Source organism: Mustela lutreola, chromosome 17 (assembly GCF_030435805.1).
Source record: "Mustela lutreola isolate mMusLut2 chromosome 17, mMusLut2.pri, whole genome shotgun sequence".
NCBI classification, from domain to species: domain Eukaryota; kingdom Metazoa; phylum Chordata; class Mammalia; order Carnivora; family Mustelidae; genus Mustela; species Mustela lutreola.
The window spans coordinates 15,204,823-15,227,508 of NC_081306.1; the positions used below are offsets into that span (position 1 = coordinate 15,204,823).

General features: G+C 51.6%; 2 protein-coding genes across 2 annotated transcripts in view; both read left to right on the forward strand.

The window, feature by feature from the left end:
• The window catches only part of TEKT5 (tektin 5), a 36,249-nt gene extending 35,418 nt beyond the window's left edge, over positions 1 to 831 (forward strand). The window contains exon 7 of the mRNA XM_059155297.1: positions 185 to 831. Coding sequence (XP_059011280.1) covers positions 185 to 401 — 217 coding nt within the window. The 3' untranslated portion in view covers positions 402 to 831. The remainder of the gene's footprint in view (positions 1 to 184) is intronic.
• The window catches only part of GRIN2A (glutamate ionotropic receptor NMDA type subunit 2A), a 724,518-nt gene that overhangs the window by 49,213 nt on the left and 652,619 nt on the right, over positions 1 to 22,686 (forward strand). The window lies entirely within an intron of this gene.

The window sequence follows — 22,686 nt, forward strand, 5'->3', positions numbered from 1 at the left end:
GCTTCCTTTGTGCTCAGGGCCGCTCCCCTGTCTGCCCGTTCTACCTCTGTCTCCCCCGACAGCTGAGCCTTTTCTTGCTTGCTCACGGTGGTCCCCGGTGCCTGGCACAGTTCCTGGCACCTCATAGAGGTGTCAGTGCTGACCCACTCCATGAACCGCACCTTCCCCTCTGCTCTGGCCGCAGGCTCGTGAACGAGGTGTTCACCATCGACGACACCTTGCAGACCCTCAAGCTGAGGCTGCGGGAGACGCAGGACACGCTGCAGCTGCTGGTGATGACCAAGAGCCGGCTGGAGCACGAGCTGGCCATCAAGGCCAACACACTGTGCATCGACAAAGACAAGTGCATGAGCATGCGCAAGAGCTTCCCGTGCGTGCCGCGCCTGGTGGGCTGCTCCTGAGCCTCGGTGGCCGGCCCCCGCGTCCAGCCCCACGCCTGTTCGGGTGCCCGGCATAAAAATGAAAAAGGCAGGAAAACAAAATAAAGTGTCATTTTCTCCCTTTCCTCCTATCATGGAAAAACAAAAACCAAATTATATAAATACATATATTAAGAGCTAAAATAAACATGCCCAAAGCAAAGATCCCGGAGCTCGTTCCTTGCTGCAGAACCAGCCTGGCGGCAGATCCCAGACCAGATACCGATTTCTCGGGGACAGAGCATTGCGAGGTTCTTGGCATCCCCAGGAAATGGAAGGGGGCACATTTTTGTGAAACCTGCTCGTCCATTTAGGAGCACATTATAGACCATGGGATCCAAAGATGGGACACCAGAGCTGAGAGTCTGGAGCCCAGCTGTCCCCCAGGAGCTGTGTGGCCTTGGACAGACTCCCGACCTGAGCCCCCTCATCTGTGAAAGGTCAGTCCCAGGGAGAGGTGACAGTCCCGCTGTGTGGGGCAGGGGCAAAAAGCTAGGATTTGAAGCCAGGAGTCCTGGTTTGAATCCCGGTGTGGCTTTGTGGGGTGTTTCTGAAATTGCCATGGGAAGAAAAGGAGATGAAATTAGTTCTGTGGGTGGGGCAGGGGGAGGCAGGTGAGGGTGGAGGAAAAGCTCTATGAGGATGTGACATTGCTTGAAAACATTAAACACAGAATTCCTTCATGATGCAGCAATTGTACTTCTGTGTATAACCAGGAGTGTTGAAAACAGATACTCAAAAAAAAAAAAAAAAAAAGAAAGAAAGAAAAAAACAGTGGTACATGGACATTCACAGCAGTGTGCTAATAAACACAATAGCTAAAAAAGGGAAAACAACCCAAATGTCCCATCAGTGAATGGAAAAACAAGACATAGCCTGTCCTTGCAATAGAATTTTGTTCCGCGTAAAAGAAACACCTGCTTCAACATGGGTGGGCCATGAAGACATCACACTAAGTGAAAGGAACTAGACCCAGAAGGCCTCATTCCCTGTGATTCCGTTTATATGCAATGTCCAGAATGGGCAAACCCCCGAGCTGGCAGATTGCTGGGCCTTTCCGTGGTCAATTTTTATGTCACGTGACATTCACCTCAATTAAACCAGAGAAGGAAAAGTCACGAAGGATAAGGAGGTGGAGGCAGAAAGAGGGTGGGTTTTGGGTGAGAGAAGAGGCCTGAATAAAGCCAGGGAGCTAGGGTTCCCGATGCAGAAGCCCTTGCAGAGGCATGTGAATCATCTCGAAATAGTTTCAACTTTTTGTCTGGAAGGCCTGTGTTTCCCAGGCTTCATTATTCCCATCCGTGCTTCCTAGAGTTTACTGTGCATGCGCGGAGCTCCCCCAGCCCTTGTTAACTTGCGGTTTCTGAGTCCCGAGGGCTGAGCAGGAGCCTGAGGGTCTGAAGTTCTGAAAAGCTCCTAGATGCAGCTCACAGTCCAGGGACCTCGCTGGGAGTAGTAGTAACACCTCGACAGTCTGCCCTAAGCTACCACCGCCTTTACTGTTACTCCATCTTTCAGACCTTTGCACTTAAAAACAATTACAGATTCATTTCAAAGGCAAATTTGTAGCATGACTGCAGACCTGTATCTACGCCCAGGGCCGAACGAAGCAAAATGTTGCTAATGTCTGGTTAGGAAGAATTGTCTGCCCAAGGTGATCTTGGCTGAATGTTTCTGTCCTTTTGTTCAGAAGGGAGATCAGCAAATCCTGCAGAGGTGTTAGAGACCATCTACCGTCCAGCATCCCCGCGGAGGCTGCCCTTGAGGTAAGCTTGCTTGAAAGAGGACAGAGGGTCCGTTTTTGTACAAATGAGTTTCAATCCTGTTTCAGTCCTTGAATGCAGGAATCTAGGCGTGTCTGCCGGCCGTGGTGGGGGGCGGGGATCTTTAAACGTGGGGATGCGAAATGACCACATTGGTGTTTTAAAAACAATTCCTCCATGCAGAGGAGTCAGGAGGAGAGAGAAGCTGGAGGGAGGGAGTGGGGTGGAGAACCCATCTGTTAGAGTTTGAGGCAGAAGGGCACGTGCCTCGTTTGTGGGGCCGAAGCTGCAGAGTGTGGCTTGTAGGAGGCCAACGGTCAGGATGGGACAGAGGAAGGCCCTTCCCGGCAGCATGAGGGGGTAGGAGAGGCAGGGAGAAGTCATAACTAGCCTTTTATACTAAGAGTCCAGATCAGCGCCCAAGAGATGTCCTGGTATAAATATCAGAAAGGCAAGTGGGAATGTGGTGTTGGAGCTCAAGAAGGAGGCTAGCCGAGGCTGGGCTTGGAGGCCGGGAGGTCTCAGGAAGAGGTGGGCTGGCACAGGGAGATCCCGAGAATGAGAAAGGGGGGTGCTGCTGGAGTGCCGGCAGGGGACCAAGGGGCCCAGAGAGCACAGAGTGGGGCAGGCAGGGTCCAGGGGAAGCAGTGTCCTGGGGATCACAGACAGATGCAAACGTGGGGATGTTCCAAAGAATAAAGCAAACGCTTTAGAAGCAGGTGTTCTCAATATCTGGCTGGCCAGGACACCCACGAGCACGCTGTTTGGGAAAGCAAATTGGCCACGTGCGTCAAGACCCTTAGATGTGTCCACACCCTTCCAGTTAGGAACGTCTTTCTTCAGACTCTCTTCAGGAAACGATCCCAAATGCAGACCCAGCTGTGTGCGCTAGAGTTTATTTTTCGTAAGAGACCTCTGAGCGCCGGGTCCAGCAGCAGGAACAGAGCAGCTAAGCAAACCACGGCAGAGCCGAGTCCTGGGATACTGAGCAGCCGCGAGACTGGTGCCAAGTGCTTGAATGCCGGGGGAATGTGCTTGTAAGGCCGAAAGCCAGGAGACAAAACTGTGTTCTTAACTGGTCCACGATTGCGTCAAAAGCGCACAGGAAAAAAGATTGTATTGAAACACACTGGTCTGCTCACAGTCGATGGTAAGCAAGCGCTGGTGACTTGTTTATAGGATGAATTATCTGCCGTGAACATGTGTTCCTTTATTAATCGGGAGGAAGTGCTTTTGTAAATAGACCGTAGTTTGCAGTAGTTTGGGATTTATAGAAAAGTCTCAAAGAGGACGCGCGCAGTTCCCGTGTGCCCGTCGCCTGCCTGGCCTGATGTCTGCATCTTCCCAAAGGGTCCTTACGGTGCATTTGCCAAAACTAAGACATGAACGTCAGCACGTTCATGTTAACAAACTCCGGGGTGTGTTTCCATGGCTCAGCCTTCTTCTGTCCTAAGATCCGACCCAGGGTAGCACATGGTGTTTAGTGGTTAATTCTTGCTTTCTGACAGTTTCTCGGGCAGAACACGTTTTTCGTGACCTTGATGGTTTTGAAGAGTTCCTGTGTTTGTCGGGATTTGAAGGGATTCATCAAATGTCTCTGAGTTGGGGTTTGTGTGATGTTTTTCTCATGATTAGTCTGGGGTTACGGGTTTGGGCGGGGGGAGGCCCCTGAGGTGAAGTGCGCTTCTCGTCCCCTCGTATCAGAGCATTGGTGACATCCCCGTGGTGGGTGTTGACCCTGGTGATGGTGACCGATCCCTTGGGGAAGGTCGTGTCTGCCAGGCATTCCCCACCCTATGTTCCTGCTTTCTCCTTTCCATGCTCTGGAAGTAAGTCACTAAGTCTAGCCCTCACACGTTCAAGAGCAGAGGGAGTAAGGGCCCCCCATCTTGGAGGGAGAGTATTTCTATATATTTTTCATAATTCTGCCCTAAGTATGTCCCTTGTCCCTTATTCATTCTATCATTTATTTGCACGGCTGCACTCATGGGCGTTTATTTTAGGCTTTGAGTTATCATCTAATACTGCAGTGTTTACTCTGTCGCTCCAATCGTTTGGCCATTGGAGCTCTCTTTCAGGTTGGTTCCTTTGACCCTTTGACACAACCCCCCCCCCCTTCTGTCTTCTGGGCACTTCCTCACTTTCCAACCCTACAAGATGCTCCAGGCCCCTCTTGATTTTTTTTTTTTTTCCCCTTGCTCCGTCTCTCAAATCAGCCATTTCTCCAAGGAGCCCTGGTTTGGTTTTTGTTTGTTTTAGTTGTTGGGTTGGTTTTGGTTGTTTTTGCTTTGCTTTGTTTTGTTTTGAGACTAATAATTAGAAGCCAAGGTCTGGTAATGGGCATCAGCTATACTCAAAGAAAAAAAGTTGGGGGGGGCGGCCCTGGTTGGCTCAGTTGGTTAGTGTCTGCCGTCTGCTCAGGTTGTGATCCTGAGGTCCTGGGATCGAGCCTCGGGTCGGGCTCCTTACTCGGTGGGGAGGCTGCTTCTCCTTCTGCCTCTCTCCCTGTCTCTCATGAATAAATAAATAAAATCTTAAAAAAAAAAAAAAGAAAAAGAAAAAGAGACAAATTAAAAAAAAAAAAAGAAAAAAAGGAAACCAAGGTCTGGGTGCTGGGTGTGCTGATTGTTCAGAAATTTTTTTAAGTTTCTCTGGTGACAAAATCCGCTTAACATAAAATTGACCATCACAGCCACTTTGAAATGTACATCTGCGGGGAATGGGTGCATTAGGGATGCTGTGCAACCTTTACCACCACGTCTCTGTGTAACTTTTCATTTTATAAAGCTGAACCTCTGCACCCGTTACACACCCGCCGCTCCCCCGACCCCGACTGCCGCCTTTCTCCTTTCTGCCTGTATGATTGTGACCACTCGACATCATCCAGGTGAAATCCTGCGACATTTGTCTTTTTTGACGGCTTATTTCTCTTAGCATCGTGTCCTCCAGGGTCAACCGTGTTGTAGCATCTGTCAGAGTTTCCTTCCTTTTCAAGGCTGAATGGTAATCTGCTGTATGGGTCTACTATGATTCGTTTCCGCATTCCTCGGTCAGTAGACTCTTGGGTGGCTTCCATGTTTTAGCTGCTGGGATGATGCCACAGTGAACATAGGTGTACACCCATCTCTCTGAGACCCTGCTGTCAACGCTCTGGGCTGTATACTCAGAAGACGAATTGCGGGTCCTTTGGTAATTCCATTGTTAACCTTTTGAGCAACTGCCTTGCTCTTCCCCCCCAGGCGTTCCTATTTCCTTACATCCTGGTTAACCCTTGGTCTCTTCTGGGCTTTTGACAATAGCTGTCCTCACGGCTACCACGGGGCATCTCACTGTGGTTCTGATCTGCGTCTCCCTAATAATGAGTGATGCTGGGCGGGCTCATTGGAAAGAAAATTTTGTAGTAAGAGGTAAAGAAGGGCTACCAGGTTTGGAGCCCAGGAGGCTTTGGGCGAACTGCCAGAAGTGATTGGGGCAGGAGGCGAAGCGAAGGGGATGGGGATGCCCTGAGATTCTGGTCATCTTTGTACCCTCAGCCCCTGAACACAGAGGGTGTCCCGTACATATTCTACTGAGCGGATGATAAATGCTCAAATAAGCATATATGAATGCATATATACCCATCATGGACTGGTGGGTTGTTTCTGAGTTTAAGGAGAAAAAGACGAGGGTGGTTGTGTTTGGATGTGGGGAACGTAAGTAAGCCTTCCCATCCATCTGCTGTTTACAACCCAAGAGGCCAGCGATGTGGGATCCCAGAGTGGCCCTCAGAAGCTGGCACGCTGGCCAGCCGTACAGGGTGTCTCCCCACTGTAGCCCAGGCAGGAAATCCCAGAGACGAGTGCTGGCTCCCTGCCAGGCCTAAGAACAAATTGGGAGGACTTGGAGGCTCTCCCAGTTGACTCGCATTCCCTGTCCGCTCAGAAGAGATACTGCCCAGCTGGGCTCCAGGGGACGTACCACTCCCTAAACAGGGTTGTGTGTGTATGTGTGTGTGTGTGTGTGCAAGCATGTGCTTACACTTCTAGCCTTTTCCTGCCTCCATGGCCTGACCCAGCATTTTAGCATTTTTCAGAAGGCCAGGCAAGTGCCAGAAACCCAGCAGACCTTGGAGGCAAAGAGAGAAGCCATGAGAAAGGACATGGGACTGAAGACGTAGGAACTGACAGGGTTGATAGGCGTAAGACCTAAGTCTCAATTTGTTGGAAGCTTTCAAAAATGTATTGAATTCATTACTAGCATTTCAATAACAAATTCTGCATTACGATTTTTTTTTTTTGTTTGTTTCTCTTAAAGCTGGGCTTATCTGACTACTCCACACCCACATTCCCCTGGTGTAGCTCATCCACTGAGCTCACAGCATTGATTTTGTCACAGTCCCCACTATGCCCTATTGCCTCACACCAGTCTGGCTTCACCCCCATATCTTGCCCGCTGACCACTTAGGCAACTGGTTTATCCCTCTACATTGTCGAATCTCCCTGAAAAAGCCTTTGACTCAGTCTACAAAACTGAGGCTCAGGGGCTAGAGAAAGACAAGGGACTTCAAACATGGGTGACACGACTACAGAGGAAGTCAATTTAGGTTAGGGAGCAAGATGCCTGACACCTGTCCCGTTGTCTTCCTGCGACACCCTGCTTCCCCACTGTGGGCATTTTTTTATCAGTTATTATTGTACCAGACACCCACACGGACTCTCCTTGCAGTCCACTTCCCAGTGGGGATGTGTTTAGAGGAGGAGCACGAGGTCTAAGATGTGGAGGCTGGAGCTGTAGAAGGCCAGGACCCTTTGACCTTGGACGCTATTGTGTGTATTCTCTTTCCAAGTCCCGCTTCAGTCATTCCGCAAAACTGAGTCCAGGAAAATAGAGTAAACCCTCAGTAGTAATGCCCTAGGTATGCAGAAGTCCTGGGGATTTTTCATGTTCTGGTTAACAAAGGTGATCCCAGAGGCCCCTTGTTGGTTTTAAGCTTCAGAATCGTAGGAAGTTGTTTGCATGAATGGACGGAGCTGCTGAGGGCCTCGGGAAGGATACTTTCAACCCCTCATTTTTGAGAAGAGAAAGCCCCATCCATCCAGAGAGGCACAGTGACTGGCTTCGTGTCACACAGCAAGCTCGAGGTGGAGCCTGTCCTCTCCGTTCTCTCCAGCGTCTTCTTTCACTCCTGCTCCCTGCAGCCAGCTCTGCCTCCCCCACTTCTCCACGGGGATTGCCCAGCCTTTGCTGGCACCCCCAAGTCATGCTCCAAGCCAGGCCCTTCCCATGATGTGTTTGCCCATCCCACACCTCCGCGCTTCACCCCTGCATTTCCCCTGTGGCTTCCCCCGTACCATCTCTCTCCCCCAGCCCCAGTGAAGGCTGTGGCCAGTTACAGACCGCCTGCATTTAAGGAGGACAACATGATTAGTTTTTTCTTTTTTTAAGATTTTATTTATTTATTTGAGAGAGGGAGAGAGGGAGCGGGGTGGGGGAGGGAAAAGAGAGAGAGAGAAGCGGCCTGGTTGCTGAGCACAGAGCCAGTTGGGGGCAGGCAGGGGCTTCATCCCAGGACCCTGAGATCATGACCTGAGCCACCCACGTGCCCCAGCGTGATCAGTTTTAACCTATGTATTCACCCAAGAAGCCAAAGCCATGGCCAAGATTGCGAATGAACCCATCACCCTGAGAAGTTTCCTGTGCCCCCACCTTGGTTATACCCCTGCCCCCGAACTGGCTGATTACTGATTTGTTTCTGTCACTGGAGATTAGCTGTGGGTTCTAGGATTTTGTGTAGATGGAATCATACACTGTGTTCTCTCTCTTTCTCTTTTTCCTCTTTTGCACTCCCCATAATTGTTTTCTGATTTGTCTGTGTTGTGAGCGTCTGTAGCTGGTTCCTCTTTACTACTGAGTCATCCACTGTCCCTCTCCTTGTGGTTCTGGTAAAACCCAGTGCTCCATAAGCCAGTGGGACCTGCCTTCCCTAAGCACAGGGGATCCCATCCTTGCCCGTCCTCCGTGCCCAGCATGCCCTCCGTCAGGATCCCTGGGGAGGCCAAGACTGGGGCGGAGCAGCTCCTTGAGCCCACGTGAGCATCAAGACATGGGCAGAAAAGACACATAATACATCTCCAACAGCATCTAAACAACTGTTTACGTGTCAGTAGACTCTGCTGTGTTTGACCAATACATTTATTGAACCGTCATCCGCTTCTGTTGTTACGGATTTTTCTCCACAAATCCTGGAAACAAGGACTATCTGTCATGGGTAGAAGGAAAGAGGCCTCTTAATTGTTTAAAAGGGGCGGTGATGTGATGTCCTGGCTAAAAGCTGGGCTCTCCAGGTGGATCCGGATTCTAATGTGGACTCCACTCTCCATTAGCTGTGCTGCTCTTGGGAGAGCTGCTTGACCTTTCTGTTTTCTCATCCGTAAAATGGGTCCAATAAGACTCTTCCATTGTTGTTGCCTAAACACCCTTTTACGGCTGACCGTTAAGACGAAGTGTAACTCTGTGCATGAAGGGTATTCAGTACTATTTTTTTAAAAATATTTTATTTATCTGACAGACAGAGATCACAAGTAGGCAGAAAGGCAGGCAGAGAAAGAGGAAGGGAAGCACACTCCCCACTGAGCAGAGAGCCTGATGTGGTACTCAATCCCAGGTCCCTGAGATCATGACCCGAGCTGAAGGCAGAGGCTGAACCCACTGAGCCACCCAGGCGCCCCCAGTACTATTTTTCCAAAAACAGCTCACATTTACAGAGCACTGCTCTGTGCTAGACAGTTTATCAACGTGCTGTCCCATGTGACCCTCACGCAGCCCCAGAACACAGGTACTGTTGACACGTCATTTTGTGGACATGGAAACAGAGGCACAGAGAGGTTAAGAAACTTGCCCACAGTCACACAGAGAATAAATGGCTGAGACGGGCCTGAAGCCCTGCGGTGGGACGTCAGGGTGTGAACTGCTGACCACAGCCTTCCAAATGAAGGAAAGCTATGCTGAGGGGGCCCATGAGTCTGGGACGGGTCTGGCAAGGCCACTGGCAAAGGCCAGTCCCACAGGAACAGAATGTCCCACCAGCCTTTCTCGCCCAGCAGTTGCCCTGAGGGAAGAGCCCTGCTGACGTATAGCAGAAGTAATAAGACTTGGAAATCATCTTCTGCGCGCTGATGAGATGCAGGGTACTTGACCCTGTATCCCAAGGAAGCCTACACTCCTCCTTCAGAGTAGCTGTTGTTTCTGTCCCCATTTTACAGAAGAGGAAACTGAGGCAGAGAGCGGCTAGGTCACTCACCCACAGGGACACAGGATGAACTGGCACTGGCCCCCAGGTGGCTCCCCAGTGGTGCTCCCCACCCCTACCTACACACACACACACACACACACACACACACATCAACCAGCATCAGGCAGCGAGACGCTGGGAGGGAGGCGGCTGCATTTTTGGCCTTGTCCAGAAATGTCAGTGCGTCACCATCATACAAAGTCCTGGCTGTTTGCTCCTGTCCTTCCCGGGGCCCTCCTGACAAGTGTCCCCTCACGGAGGCTGAGGGCGGAGGGGCAGGAATGGGAGGCAGGTTCAAAGCACGCAATTAAAATTCCTAAGGAACTATGTGAAGTCCTTCTATTCCTCCCCTAAAAACACATACAACATTCTTGATCTCTGTATGGGGCTGGGGGCTGGACTTGAAGCCTCTCTCTGCACCTCCTTGGGTCCCATGTGACTGCAGACAGGCTCCCTGGGAGGAAGGAATTCAGTGTCCCAGAGACAGCTGGTCCCTCCCTCCTCCCTACCCAACTATGCTGCTTGGGATTCCTGGCGCTCCTCTGGGGGCAGGCATGGCTGTGGGCACCCATGAGGAGCAGAGCCCAGGGCCCTGGGGACATCCAGGGGGCTGCTGGCTGGGCTCCCCCGTGCCACTACCACCCGTGCCTGGTGGGTTTGAACCTGGCAGTGGGGGAGGGGAGAGGGAGTGTCTGGCCCCTGGGGCTGTTGGCCGTCTCAGAAGATGAGGGAGACCCATCAGCCCAGGATATGAGTCAGAGATCTGGCCTTCCCAAGAGGTGTGTGGCCTCTTGTCCTGATAAGGGGTCATCCTGATGGGGAACTGAGAAGCAGGCAGGGAAGCCTCGCGCCCTAGCAGGGCAGGGCTGCAAGCAGGTGCTCTCTCTTAGTTTCGCCTTGCTCTTCCCGACCTTGGGGGGAAGCAAGGGGAGTGTGACTGCTCCAGGGCACAGGCATCCTTTGGAGCCGATGAAAAGGTTCTGGAACCAGCAGGGATGGTGGGTGCACGACACGGCTGATGTGCAAAATGTCAGGGATTCGGGGATTTCGGGTTTTGTGAGTTTCACCTCAGCTTTAAAGAGCAAGAGAAGGAGAATCAGTTATGGCCACTCCTTCCCTCCAACCTCATTTTCCTAAGTAAATGTCTGTGTGAACCTGGAACATTTCCACTAGATACAAGAAAACATGTTGACGGAAACTTGGACAGTGTCTTGACATCTCGTGGAATGAACTGCTGCGCATACGTAGATATAAGGAGGCCCTGGGTCTTGGGGACTCAGGGGCCTGCCAGGACAGGGTCCCCTTGCACAGGAACTGTGGGCCTCCTAACACTTTGCTCCTGGCTTGCCTTACCCGGTCCCTGCCCCGCCTCCAGTCACCTGCCCAGGTGCCCTGGGCTTCTGTCTCCTTTCACTCCTTTCACCTTCTTTGTGAGTCAGCATGAGGGTTAAAAGTACTCACTTCAAGGCGGGTCTGAAGCCCCCTTCCCTGGATTTAAGTCTGGGCTCTCCAGCTCACGCTCTGGGTGACCGTGGGCAACTCTCCTCAGTAGGCTGGGACTTGATGTCCTCATCTGTAAAATGGGGACAGTGTTGCCATTGTTTCTATGCACAGGGGCTCAGCCAGGGTTATTGGATTTTAGGTCTGTGAATTGCGGGCCACGGAGACTGGCATATGGTAGGGGCTGGCTAACTGGTCCTGCTTGTCCAGTTATTAGTTAGGGACCGCCCTGTCACCACTTAGAGAGCAGCAGGGGTTGGGGGGACGGGCTGGGATGGAGCTTCACTTCAGAGGCCTCGCTAGCACAGGACTCTCTGATGTAGCAAATGGTGGAGTAAGTTTGGTGAGAGGCCCTGGGTGCTGTCCCTGGGACAGGAGGATGGGGAGAGGGTTTGAGGTCCCCAGGAAGGGATTGGAGGGAAACCCCAGCCCACTTAGCTGTACCCAGAAATGGCTCCCAGAATGGAGGCCATTCCTCCCTTCCTTCCCCCTCTAACTGGCCTAGGATCCTTACATTTAATCAGAGGAGTAAAGATGCTGGGGAGGCAGTGGAGGCGCCCCTCTCCCTCCCTTATGGAGTTGAGGGGGGAGGGCACCTGGTAAGAATGAAGGTAGAGAGGCTCCTGGGTGGCCCAGTAGGTTGGGTGGCTGCCTTTGGCTCAGGTCATGATCCCAAGGGCCTGGGATTGAGTCCCACATCAGCGTCCCTGCTCAGCAGATAACCGGCTTCTCCCTTTCCCTCTGTCTCCCAGCTGGTGCTCTCAGTCTCTCTGTCAAATAAATGAAATAAGATCTTTAAAAAAAAAAAAGAAGAAGAAGAAGAAGAAGAAGCAGCAGCAGCAGAAGAATTAAGGCAGAGGTTTGGCCCCGCCCCCTCATGGCCATATGTAAATAAGGCCCCGTCTGTGGCCCCGCCCCAGGAGTTGCGCCACGCCCCCCAGTCCCTTCATGAACAGGAGGTAACAGCCTGCTCCGTGCCAACCACCCTTGGCAGCCCATTCCCCGTGGGCACTGCCCACCTTCCCCAACTGCCTCCTCCTACCCACCAGCTTCTTCAGGACTGAGGAGGGGCTGTGGACCCCCCAGCTCCTGGCTGCCAGCCACACCGCAGGCGGGATGGTGTGGGAGAAGGGGCTCAGTCAGGTAGGTACACAGATGAGAAGGAGCGTGCCCTGCAGGGCTGAGTGTCTGCTCTTTTCTGTTCCTTCCCCTTGCGGCCTGTTAGCATCTTGGCAGGTGACCCTAGGGGGCAGAGGAGGTGGGTGGAATGGGGACTGGCTCTGGCACTGGCTTCTGAGGGCCAGGGGAGCCAGGGGTGGATCTTGGCAATGGGACTGGAAAACAAATTCGTCCCTCCAGAGCTTCGGAAGTGGGCTCCGAAGGTGGGAGCAAAAACCAAGTCCAGAGCTTCCAGTCTGCCAAGGCTGGCCTGCAGGCTTCCTGGGCTCCCCCTCCTCCTTCTGCAACGGCCCCACAGAAGGAGGGGAATTGCGGGGAAGCCTGATTTCGCCAGTCTGGCTGTGGAGCTCAGCAAGCATATCCGCTGAAAAGTCATTCAAGCACCAAGCACGTCAGCGCCTCTTGCACAAAACCTTTCCAGGGCTCCCCAGTGCCCCTGGGATGCCTGCTCCACCTCTCTGGCTCCTCCATCCTCTTGTGCTCCAGCCACACTGGCCTCCCACTCTCGCCCACAGGGCCTTTGCACATGCTGTTCCCTCTTTTGGCACCTACCCCTCAGTCGACTCGCCAGGATAGCCTTACCTGCCCTGCGTTGGGTGCTCTTCAGCTTCCTTCCCTTCCCTGTGTTTAGCTCTGTTTAAAGTTCTCATTCCTTGGGCGAACAATAAGGAGAATCATGGGAAGTACATTTTAAAAATGCAGATACCTGGACCTTCCCCAGCCTCGGCATCAGAGACCGCACCCTGCCAGGTGATTCTGTCCAACACCGTGGGTGGTCGTGGTCCGCACCCCTGCTCAGCTCCCAGGGCCAGGAGCCAGGCACCATCTTTCTCTTTATTCTTGCAAGCCTACCTCCAGCACAGCGTCTGGCCAGTGATAGGTCTCCAGTAATATCTGTTACGTGAGTGGATGGCTACAGAATGAGTGAAATTAGTTCCAGTGATGAACTTCAATTCAATTTCAAGTGTACTTGTTACCGAGCCTACACAAGACTAGCTCACTAGCGGAATCCCAAATGGATTGATGGGCCCCCTGGGAATTTGAGCTGTGTGTGTGTGTGTGTGTGTGTGTGTGTGTGTATGAGAGAGCTGGAATGAACAGGACATAAATAAATCCTAGCTAGGGTCTGAGATCGAGGCAGGTTTTCAAAGAGGATCCTGCCTGTGCTGTGAGCCCCAGCAGAGGTCAGAGACATTCTGGAGGCCATCTCGAGGTAGCTAAGTGAGGGGCTCATTTCCCCCAAACCCACCCCAACACAGGGTGGGGGCAGAGGAAATGGGGACACCTGTGGGGAAGTGAGGAAACAGGCCAGGGGAGCAACAACTGTAACAGTAAGTAACCATTAAGGTATGCATTTTTGGCATCCCTATAATGCCAGGCTCTGTTCCGAGATGATACAAGTTCACTCTTGCAACCCAGTAGCTGCTTGGGCAGAGACAGCACCTTCATTTCCTGCGCTGCACTTGCTTCCTCTCCCTTCCGCCATCCTCACCTCTGCCAGGTGTTAAGCTCTGAATGAGGGCAGCTCTTTCCCGATTCAGAGCTCAAACTGCTTCTTCTGCCTGCCAGTCTCTCGGGAAGGGCTTACACGGCCCACAGAGCCCTCGGTGCAGGGTTCTGGAAATATCACCATGGCCCCAGAATGGGGTACCCTCCTTTGGATGCACAAATGTAGGGATGAAGGGGAGGGAGGGGTACAGCAGAGGGAGCCAGCCCTGCCCTGGCTTTCCTCTGTCTTGGCTTCCCACCCTGCAGCGGGCACCCACGGGACAGCTGCTTGCATTTCAGGATTTTGAGCTTGGCAGGACGCCTGTGAGGTTCATTTCTGAGGGGGCAGAGAATGGAAAGAGGCGGAGGAGCAAGAGGCTTTCCCAGTGCCCTGCCCAGGCTGGGAAGGATGGTATCTTCCAGATCAAAACCCAGCTGGTTGGTGCCCAGGCCTGCAGGGAGTCCCTCCCCACTGGGGCAGCAGGGGAGGGATGGGTATGCAAAACAGGGGTAGTGTGGGGGAGGCAGGCTTTGGGGGGTGGTTGCCCTGCAGTCGCTGAGCCTGGAGGGGTTACTATCAGACCCCACCCCCCGCACGAAGACTGAAGGGCTGTGTTTCTGAGCTGGGTGGGCCCTGCTGACACTGAAGGCTTGTTTGCCTCCTGCCCACACTCGCTGGGAATCGCCTTAGGCTGGGCACCCAGGACTGCTGCTTACGCCAGTGCCTGGGCCAGGAGACACCCCCCCCTTCCAGATCTGCATCCCCCTGCCACTCTGAGAGTGCCCCAAAGGGCAAGGACCCCTGGGTGGTGACCTTTGGGACAGGGTAGAGATGGACTACAGCGAGCTGAGCCCCTGGACTTTGCCAGACCTGGTAAACAGAGCTCTCAGAGGTAAAACAAAACAAAACAAAACAAGCAAAAAAACACCTCTGGTCTCTGCCAACCCCAAGCCCCTGGAGTAGGGGAGGAGGGTCAGGAGTATGTGGACCAGGGGTTCCCAGCCCACCCCTGAGCAAGGATCCCAGAAACAGTATTAGCCCCTTCCTTTCCCTTAACAAACCTGGCCTCCAGCTCTGGTGGATCCAGAAGGGAGGCTCCCTTTGAAATCCTGGGTCACTCTGGGATTTCTAAAGAAAGCTGGCAGCAAAGCATTGCTTTCGGAAGAGGCGCTGGGGTTTTGTCTGGGCTGGGATTGCATGGGTCTGGAGGGGTGAATTGTGTTCCCAGCCACGAGGTCAGTGTATTCCTGCTGCGATGAGGAAGAGCAGCCTGGGCCAGCAGAGGGGGGAAGGGCACTGTGTTTGGCGTCCTAGACTCTGACTTTACCCTTTTGATTTGTGCAACATCACTAGGCTCTGAGTTTCACAAGGGCCCTGTGCTCCATTTCATGCTCTGTCCAAGCACATTCTCGAAACGCTTAGTTTGAACCAGGGGCACTACATTTTCAGCTCTCCCTGGACACTGAAATTTATGTGGCTGATCCTGGTCTTAAAACTCTAGGAAACAGCGGTGGGTGTAGAGTTTCCATTTAGGGGATGCTTTTCAGTGAAAGGCTGATTGGAAGTGAGAGCTGGATAAGTCCTAAGACTGCTCTTGGATAATAATAGTGATGCTGCTGAAGACATTATAGTCCTATAGTGCTTACTCTAGGACAGTCATCGTCCTAATTGCTTTTTATGAATTAACTCATTTCATCCTTGCAACACCGCTGTGTGACGAGAACCACTCCGATCCCCATTTCGCAGCAGAGAAAATGGAGTCTTGGCGAGGTCGAGGATGCGGCTGGGTCAGTCCTGGGCAACCTGGCTTCCCAGGTCCTCACCTCCCATCCCCACTCATTGGTGTTTAAAGGGGCTTTCTTGTAGACAGCATACAATTGGGTCTTGTTTCTTATCCACTCTGACACTCCAATAATCTCTGTTTCCTCACTGATGAATTTAGACCATTTACATTTAATATAATGATACAGTGGGATTACTCTTTACCATGTCTGCAAAGGTACTTAGAGCACTTGTTCTATCTTAAAAAAACAAACAAACAAACAAACAAAAACTTCCCCTCCTTTTCTGCCTTTTCTGTTTTCAATTGTTTTATGTGATTCCATTTTTTCCCTCCTCTCCTGGTGTATCAGTTATACTCATTTAAAAATATTTTTAGGGACGCCTGGGTGGCTCACTCAGTTAACCATCTGACTCTTGATTTCGGCTTAGGCCATGACCTCGGGGTTGTGGGATCGAACCCCTCACCTAGAGCTCTGTGCTCAGCAAGGAGTCTGCTTGAGATTCTCTCTCTCCCTCTCCCTCTGTTCCTCCCCCTGCTTGCTCTCTCTCTAAAATAAATCAGTCTTCTAAAAAATTTTCTTTTAGTGGCTGCCCTAGAGATTTTGCAATATACACTGACAGCTAATCTCCGTCCACTTTCTGTTGCTTCATGGAGTCTTCCCACGTTCTTCCTCCCTCCCTTACGACATGGCTGCCTCTCAGGTCCCTTCCTAGGTGCTCCAGTCACCCAACACATTGCTCCTGTTCCCCGTCATTTATGGTGGTCATTTGATTTGCAGAGCCTCAAAGGACCTGGGCAGTCCTCAGCCTCATTTTGAAGGGGCGTCAACAAAGGTGCGAAATATTAAACAAGCTGCCAGGCCTGCTGCCAGCAAGGGGCAATGCTGAGCTTTGACCCTGGGTGTCCTCCCTCTGTGTAGCAAGCAGCCTGATTTTGTTGAGTTGATAACATTCCATGTCGTCCAACAGGGCAAAGTTCTCTTTAGAGAACTTTTATTCTCATTTTATATGGTGTTTTTGGTTCCTATGGTTGTAGTTAGTGTATGATTATCATGAAGGATGGTTGCTTTGGAGAAGTCAATGGAGATGGGGAGCCACCAAGAGAATTTGGATTCTGGCCTCCTGTGTTGAGGACTCCTGGACGCCCTGTTCCCCTGTAGGATTAGAGGGCGGGGCTCGCAGTGCCCGCCTCTGTGGCCTGATGCACTTTGGGCTGGGACACCCTATGCAGAAACACAGGCTTCTGCTCCCCAAGGTCAACATGCTGGCCTGTGTTGCAGAACCTCTCTGCAGAAGAGTTTGATCTCTGGGTTTCCAGCCTAGGCTGTTTGTTCCCTAGTGGCCGAGGGGTTGCCCTTGGAGGGAAGCCAGAAGAGGCGTTCTGGGGACCCTGCCTGCAGGAGCTTGACTTCCTGAGCCAGCCCAGACAGCACCATTCTCAGGAGTGGGCAGGAAGGAGCCACTTTCTGTTTGTAAATGGTGGCCATGCCCTGCTGTCACCCTTCCTTCTTCCTGCCCTCCGCAAGCTTTACTCCCTTGAACAGGAAGAAGGGACCTGGCCCAGGGTCCTGAGGCAGGAGTGAGCAAGAGAGTCTCCAACCCCCACCAATCCCACTGGGCCGATTTTTCCAGGCCGGTGGGGATCCCCCTGCAGAGGCATCTGGAGTCAGATCTGAATTCCTGGGGCAGATACAACCCTACCTGATCTTGGAGGGGGAAACCTGGCAAGAACAGAGGGGACCTGAGGACCTCCCCTCAAAATAGTTATACTGCCGGGGCTCTGGGGCACCCAGTGACAGGCTAAGAGTTTCCACACTGTGCTAGGCATGTTTTTGATGACCCGCATCCATTCTTCCTCGTGTCTCCAGCATCCCAGTTTCCCTTTGAGGAACGACCCCCTTCCCCCACTTTTTCAAGTGTCCTTCACCCAAGTGGGTCAGACTTGGCCTGTTAGCATAATCCGTTCCTGGCCACCACATTGGGTCAATTGTCCACTGACTGAGAGTCAGCCTGGGACTTTTGCTGGAACTACCTAGAGAAGACATCTGTTTGCTGAGCTTGTTGAGCTGATCAGATATAACTTTGGAGCTGCTGGCAGCTGACTTGCCTGCCAACAGAGGGAAAACACAGCCCAAAGATGATTTTTTTTTTTTAAATGGCATTTCATAAAGAAAAAAAAAGATGAATTATTCACTAAATGGGACAATTGGCTACACATTTAGGGGAAAATTAAGTCAGATCCCTTCCTCATATCACAAACAGAAATAGTTCCAGTTGCATGAAAGAAAAAAGGATTGAGAAGTGGATGTAGTAGATGAAAATGCAGGCTACTTTCTGATAAATTTGGGAATGGGCAAAAATCTTAGATTTCCCTGGATTTCTGTGAGAATCCTAAAGCCTCCCTCCGCCCCCGCACAGGAAACTATTCGCAGATGGGGTGCATAAGAACAGAAATCTATGTAGCCAAAGAGATCACAGAAAAAGTCAAAAGGCTGATTGTGATTGGAAGAAAATATTTGCAGTATTGCAAGGGACAGATAGACGTAGATGCCTCTAATGACAAGTCTCAAAACCAAACTGGGCAAAGGACATGAACAGGCAAGTTATGGAAGAATGGTCGGATGGCAAGAAGCTGTTCATTGTTCATGGCAAGAAGCTCTGATTCAAAGGGGTTCCTCAGGGAAGGGATTGGAAATGATGTCATGCGTGAACTCTTTTTTTTTTTTTTTTTTAAAGATTTTATTTATTTATTTGACAGAGAGAGATCACAAGTAGATGGAGAGGCAGGCAGAGAGAGAGAGGGAAGCAGGCTCCCTGCTGAGCAGAGAGCCCGATGCGGGACTTGATCCCAGGACCCTGAGATCATGACCTGAGCCGAAGGCAGTGGCTTAACCCACTGAGCCACCCAGGCGCCCGGACTCTTAAAGGAAAGGAAAATATTTAGACTGGAAGGAAGCAGGTTAGAGTAGCACTGTCCAATAAAATATAACTTAACCAGATGCGTAGAAATTTTTAAATTTTCTAATAGCCACTAAAAACAACAACAACAACAAAGAGAAACAGGTGTGATCATTTTTAATGACATATTTTACTTATTCCGAATGGTGTCATTTCAGCACATTATCAACATAAAAACTACTTATTGGTTTTTGGTACTACATCTTGGAAATCTGGCGTGTATATTAGGTTTATGTCATGCTTGGGCCAGCCACGTTTCAGATGCTCTACTGTGACAGATGGTGGCAGCGTCCACATTGGGCAGCCCAGGGTTACTGACAAAGTGAATGGATCACAGACCTGGACCATGTCCTGGCTTTCTCATTTGCGAACTATGTGACCTTTCTGATGTTCCACGTCTTCCTTTGAAAAATGGCGCTATTGGGCTGTGTGGGTTTTAAATGGAATTCACAGAAGGCATCTGGCTTACTGGCTGGCATGGAGTTAAGAGCATAACAGTTTATTTGTAGCTCCTCATTGTCACCAAATAGCCAATCAGCCTGTATGCACAGTGAACAGAAAGAAAACCAGGGGCAGCATGTTCTATTTCAAAGCAACCTAGGAAAGAAGTTCACGTCCAGTCCTACGAGTGCCAGCCCTGTGTGACCTCGGAGCACCGGAAGAGCTAGCCTGGTGGTGGAAAAGTGCTTCCATGTAAAATAAAACACCAGATTTCCAAGACTCGGTGTGAAAAACAGAATGTAAAACATCACACTACTTTTTTTAAAGCGTTGATTGCAGCAACATGATTGTTCTCACATTGTAATTCTGTTGCGTGGTGTTGATTTAGGACTCTGCAACGGTGGGATAGAATGCTTTGTTGGTAGTGAGTTCTCCATCCCGAGAGGGCTTCAAGCCGAGGATGCATGATGGGGAATTGGGGGTGGCTTAGGATGACACAGAGCTAGGGACTTGTGGGTTTCTTGGGCTCCTGGCCATAGAGGGGCTCCTGGGGCTGCAGCCCGGTGCATGCTGACAGGCAGCGGACCATGACTGTCCACCTGCAGGTGACCTAGAAGGCTGTCCTCCCTCCCGCCCAGCAGGACCCAGCTCTTCCGCATAGGAGTCCAGTATGACATAATGTTGGCTCAGGGGGCAGCGGCTAGCCAGAGAAAGGATGGGGCCGTGCTTGCCTTCTGTGTCCTTGTGGCTTAGAGCAGCTCAAGGTCAACTCTATGAGGTCTCCCTTCTCCTTGCAGCCCCCAATGTCTTAAGGGAGCCCCCCATCATTGCTCTCTGCTCAGCCCCGGATCCTGGGTAGAGCTCCCAAATGGGAGAAGTTCTTGGCTGCCTGGAAACATGGAGAGGCCCTTGGAGGAAGTATCTCAGCAGATGCAAAGCTGGGACCATGTCCCCCGCCCCAGTGGCCAGACAGCTTCCTCCTTGAAGCCCGAGGCCCAGTGTTCACCAGTTGGCCCAGGGCAAGCAGGGCCACCCAGAACCAGAGTAAATTTTATTTAATGTCAACACCCACCAAGCAGCAGGGTGGTATGGCCAGAGCTCAGCCTGGAGGCTCTGCTCTAGCCCCGGAGGCTCTCCTGTTACCAGGAGACCTTGGGCAGGTCCCTTACCCCCTCTTGGCCTCAGTCTCCTCATTCACCAGAGCAGGTAAGGGGACACCCAAGTGGCCTTTCCAGTTCTTTAATCCGGGGATGCTCCGATTGACCCACATCGGTTCCTCAGCTCCTCCCTGGGCATCCTCTGTGCCTGTGTCTGAAACTCCTCTTCTGTAAGGACTCCAGGCATCTTGGATGAGGACCCAACCCCATGACCTCATTCTAACTTACTCACCCCTTCAAAGACCCTGTCTCCAAATAGGGTCCCAGGTTGAGGTGCTGGGACCTGAGACTTCCGCAGATGAATTTGAGAGGGGAGCACAGTTAGGCTTAAAACACCCCTCAGAGGCAGGGAGAGCCCCTTTCCCCTGCAGAGATTCTCAGATAATCTTTGTTCACAGTCAAGGTTGGAGTGCAGGCTGAGGGGGCGGGTGGGAAGGAGGAGACTCAGGGGCAGGGAATGGAAATTGTCCCTTCAGGGTTCTTCAGCCCCACCCTGACACTAACTCCCCCCTCCCCCGCCCTCTGTGATACTGACAGCTTAGTCAGGGGAAATGGCCAAGAGAACAAAAATTGCCTCCTCATCATAGAAGAGTGTTGACCCTAGTGGGGAGGGTCAGGAAGGCTTCCTGGAAGAGGTGCTGTAAGGAACACAGGAATCCCAGCCACGTGAGACCTGTTGGGGAAGAGCTTTTTGAGCAGACGTAGGGAACAGCAGGTGCAAACTGGTGTGTGTGCCAGAGGGTGTCTTATGAAGGAGGCTCCAGCATCAAGTTCAAAGCCAGGGGACACAAGTGGCACAAGAGAGGAGGGGGCACCGAGGAAAGTCCTGAATGCTGAGGAATGTGGACTTCACCTGAGAGCTCTAGGAGGTATTCAATGACGTCAGGCAAGGGAGCAGACCGCCAAACTGACCGGTGGTCTCCTTGGGGTGGGGGTGTAGTGGGCTGGCCCGGACCCTGAGCTCTCACTCCCCCCCTCCTCCACCTCTGCCAGCCCTCCGTCCCAGCCACACCTCTCACTTGCTCACAGCCCTTTCTTCTCCTACCTCTGGGAAGCCAGGGACCCCTCTCCTCCACTGTTGAGCCGGGACCACCCAGAACCATTCAGCATCCCTACTGTTAGTCTTCAGCAGTACGTTTGCAAATACAGCTTTTGGGCAGAGTCTGGAAAGGATGTCTTCTCTCTCCTTACAAGACTACATGCGCCTTGCTGAGGTTCCCACACACTGGTAGCGGGGGGGTCAGGAGGATCTCCACTGGTGGAGCCTCCAGAGGGAGAGGAAAAGCCAAGGACTCCAAGTGGGCTAAACTGGGCAGGTCCTGTGTGTGACACAGAACGTCCCCACTCCAAGCTGCTTTGGCTACTAATAGCAACAATAACAGAGCAAATATTTACCAAGGGCTTACTTTGTGAACACTTCATGAAATTAATTTCCTTCATCTCAATGGCAGCCCTGTGAGGCAGGGACCTTTATTATCTCTGTTTTACAGATGAGGGAAGAGAGGCATAGAAGGGCTTGGGTCCCTGATGCAGGGTCAGCGGTTAAACCGCTCCCATAAGGAAGGGAGACTTTGGCTGAGTATAAACAAGGAAAGCTACCTATCTATGGCTTGGAAATTGGTTATACTATTAATTTCAGGCCAGCTGTTTCATGAAAATGATAGGTCGCAAACTGGCTTCTCCAGTTTTTTTGAGTTTTACATGCAAAGTGCTGACTTTTAGAAATTATGCAATCTTGGAATCAGGAGGTTTATAGAAAAGTCCGGCTCCCGGCTCCCTCTTGGAAAATCGGAAGAGCTGGTGCCCTGAGCCCACATTCCCACGCGGCAGCAACTGTCCAGGTGGGACAGCTGTAGATTCCAAGACTCTATGTTCTAATGGGCACTCCGCTGTTCCCCACACAGGGGGATTCCCTCACTGGTAGTCCTGGGGCAGATGCTCTGAGAAGCATTGCTTTAGTCCCTGGGTGCTCAGAATAACGGGGTGGTATGCTAGCAAGCAGCTCTGGACTGGGGAGTCTAAAGGCTCAGTTTTTCTCCTCGGTCCCAAGTGACCACAGGCAAACCCATCTCCAGTTCACCCAGCATGACGTCTTCCAACATCAGGACGGTCGGTGCATGGGACTTTTCTTCCCAGAGCATGTAGTCCAGACTCCCATACCTGCATTTTGGGACCTAAAGGACACCCCAGCCCCTCCCCTTCCACACCCTCTCCACCTGCCCTCCCTCCCACAGGCAGCTGAATCTGCCAGGTGTGTGTGGAACTTGTTTGCCTGTTTGTTGTACAGGTTTGGATGAAACAGACTTGGTGCGGGGGGATGGGTTTTAAGGGAAGGAGCCCGTGCACAGTTTCTTACAACACTTGGTGTTTGATCACGTACCAAGGCGTGCTGATAAACAGTCAGACTACCAGCCTGCCCCACGGGCCGCTGGGTGATCATGCACACAAGCGTGGAGAAGGAATGTCCCATCCACCGCAGACAAAACACACTCCATTTGCAACAAGGAATCGGGCTACAAGGTCCACTATACGGGCCACAAGCCGGAGGGGGCCACTGAGTGCCCGAAGTACAGCTAGTGTGAATTTGAAGACTTAGTTTAAAAAAGAGAGAGAGAGATGTAATATATCTTGATATGTTGCATGTCAGTTGCATGCTGCAATGATACTACTTGGGATCTAGGAGGTTACAGAAAATATATTATTAAATTTAATCTCACCATGTTTTTAC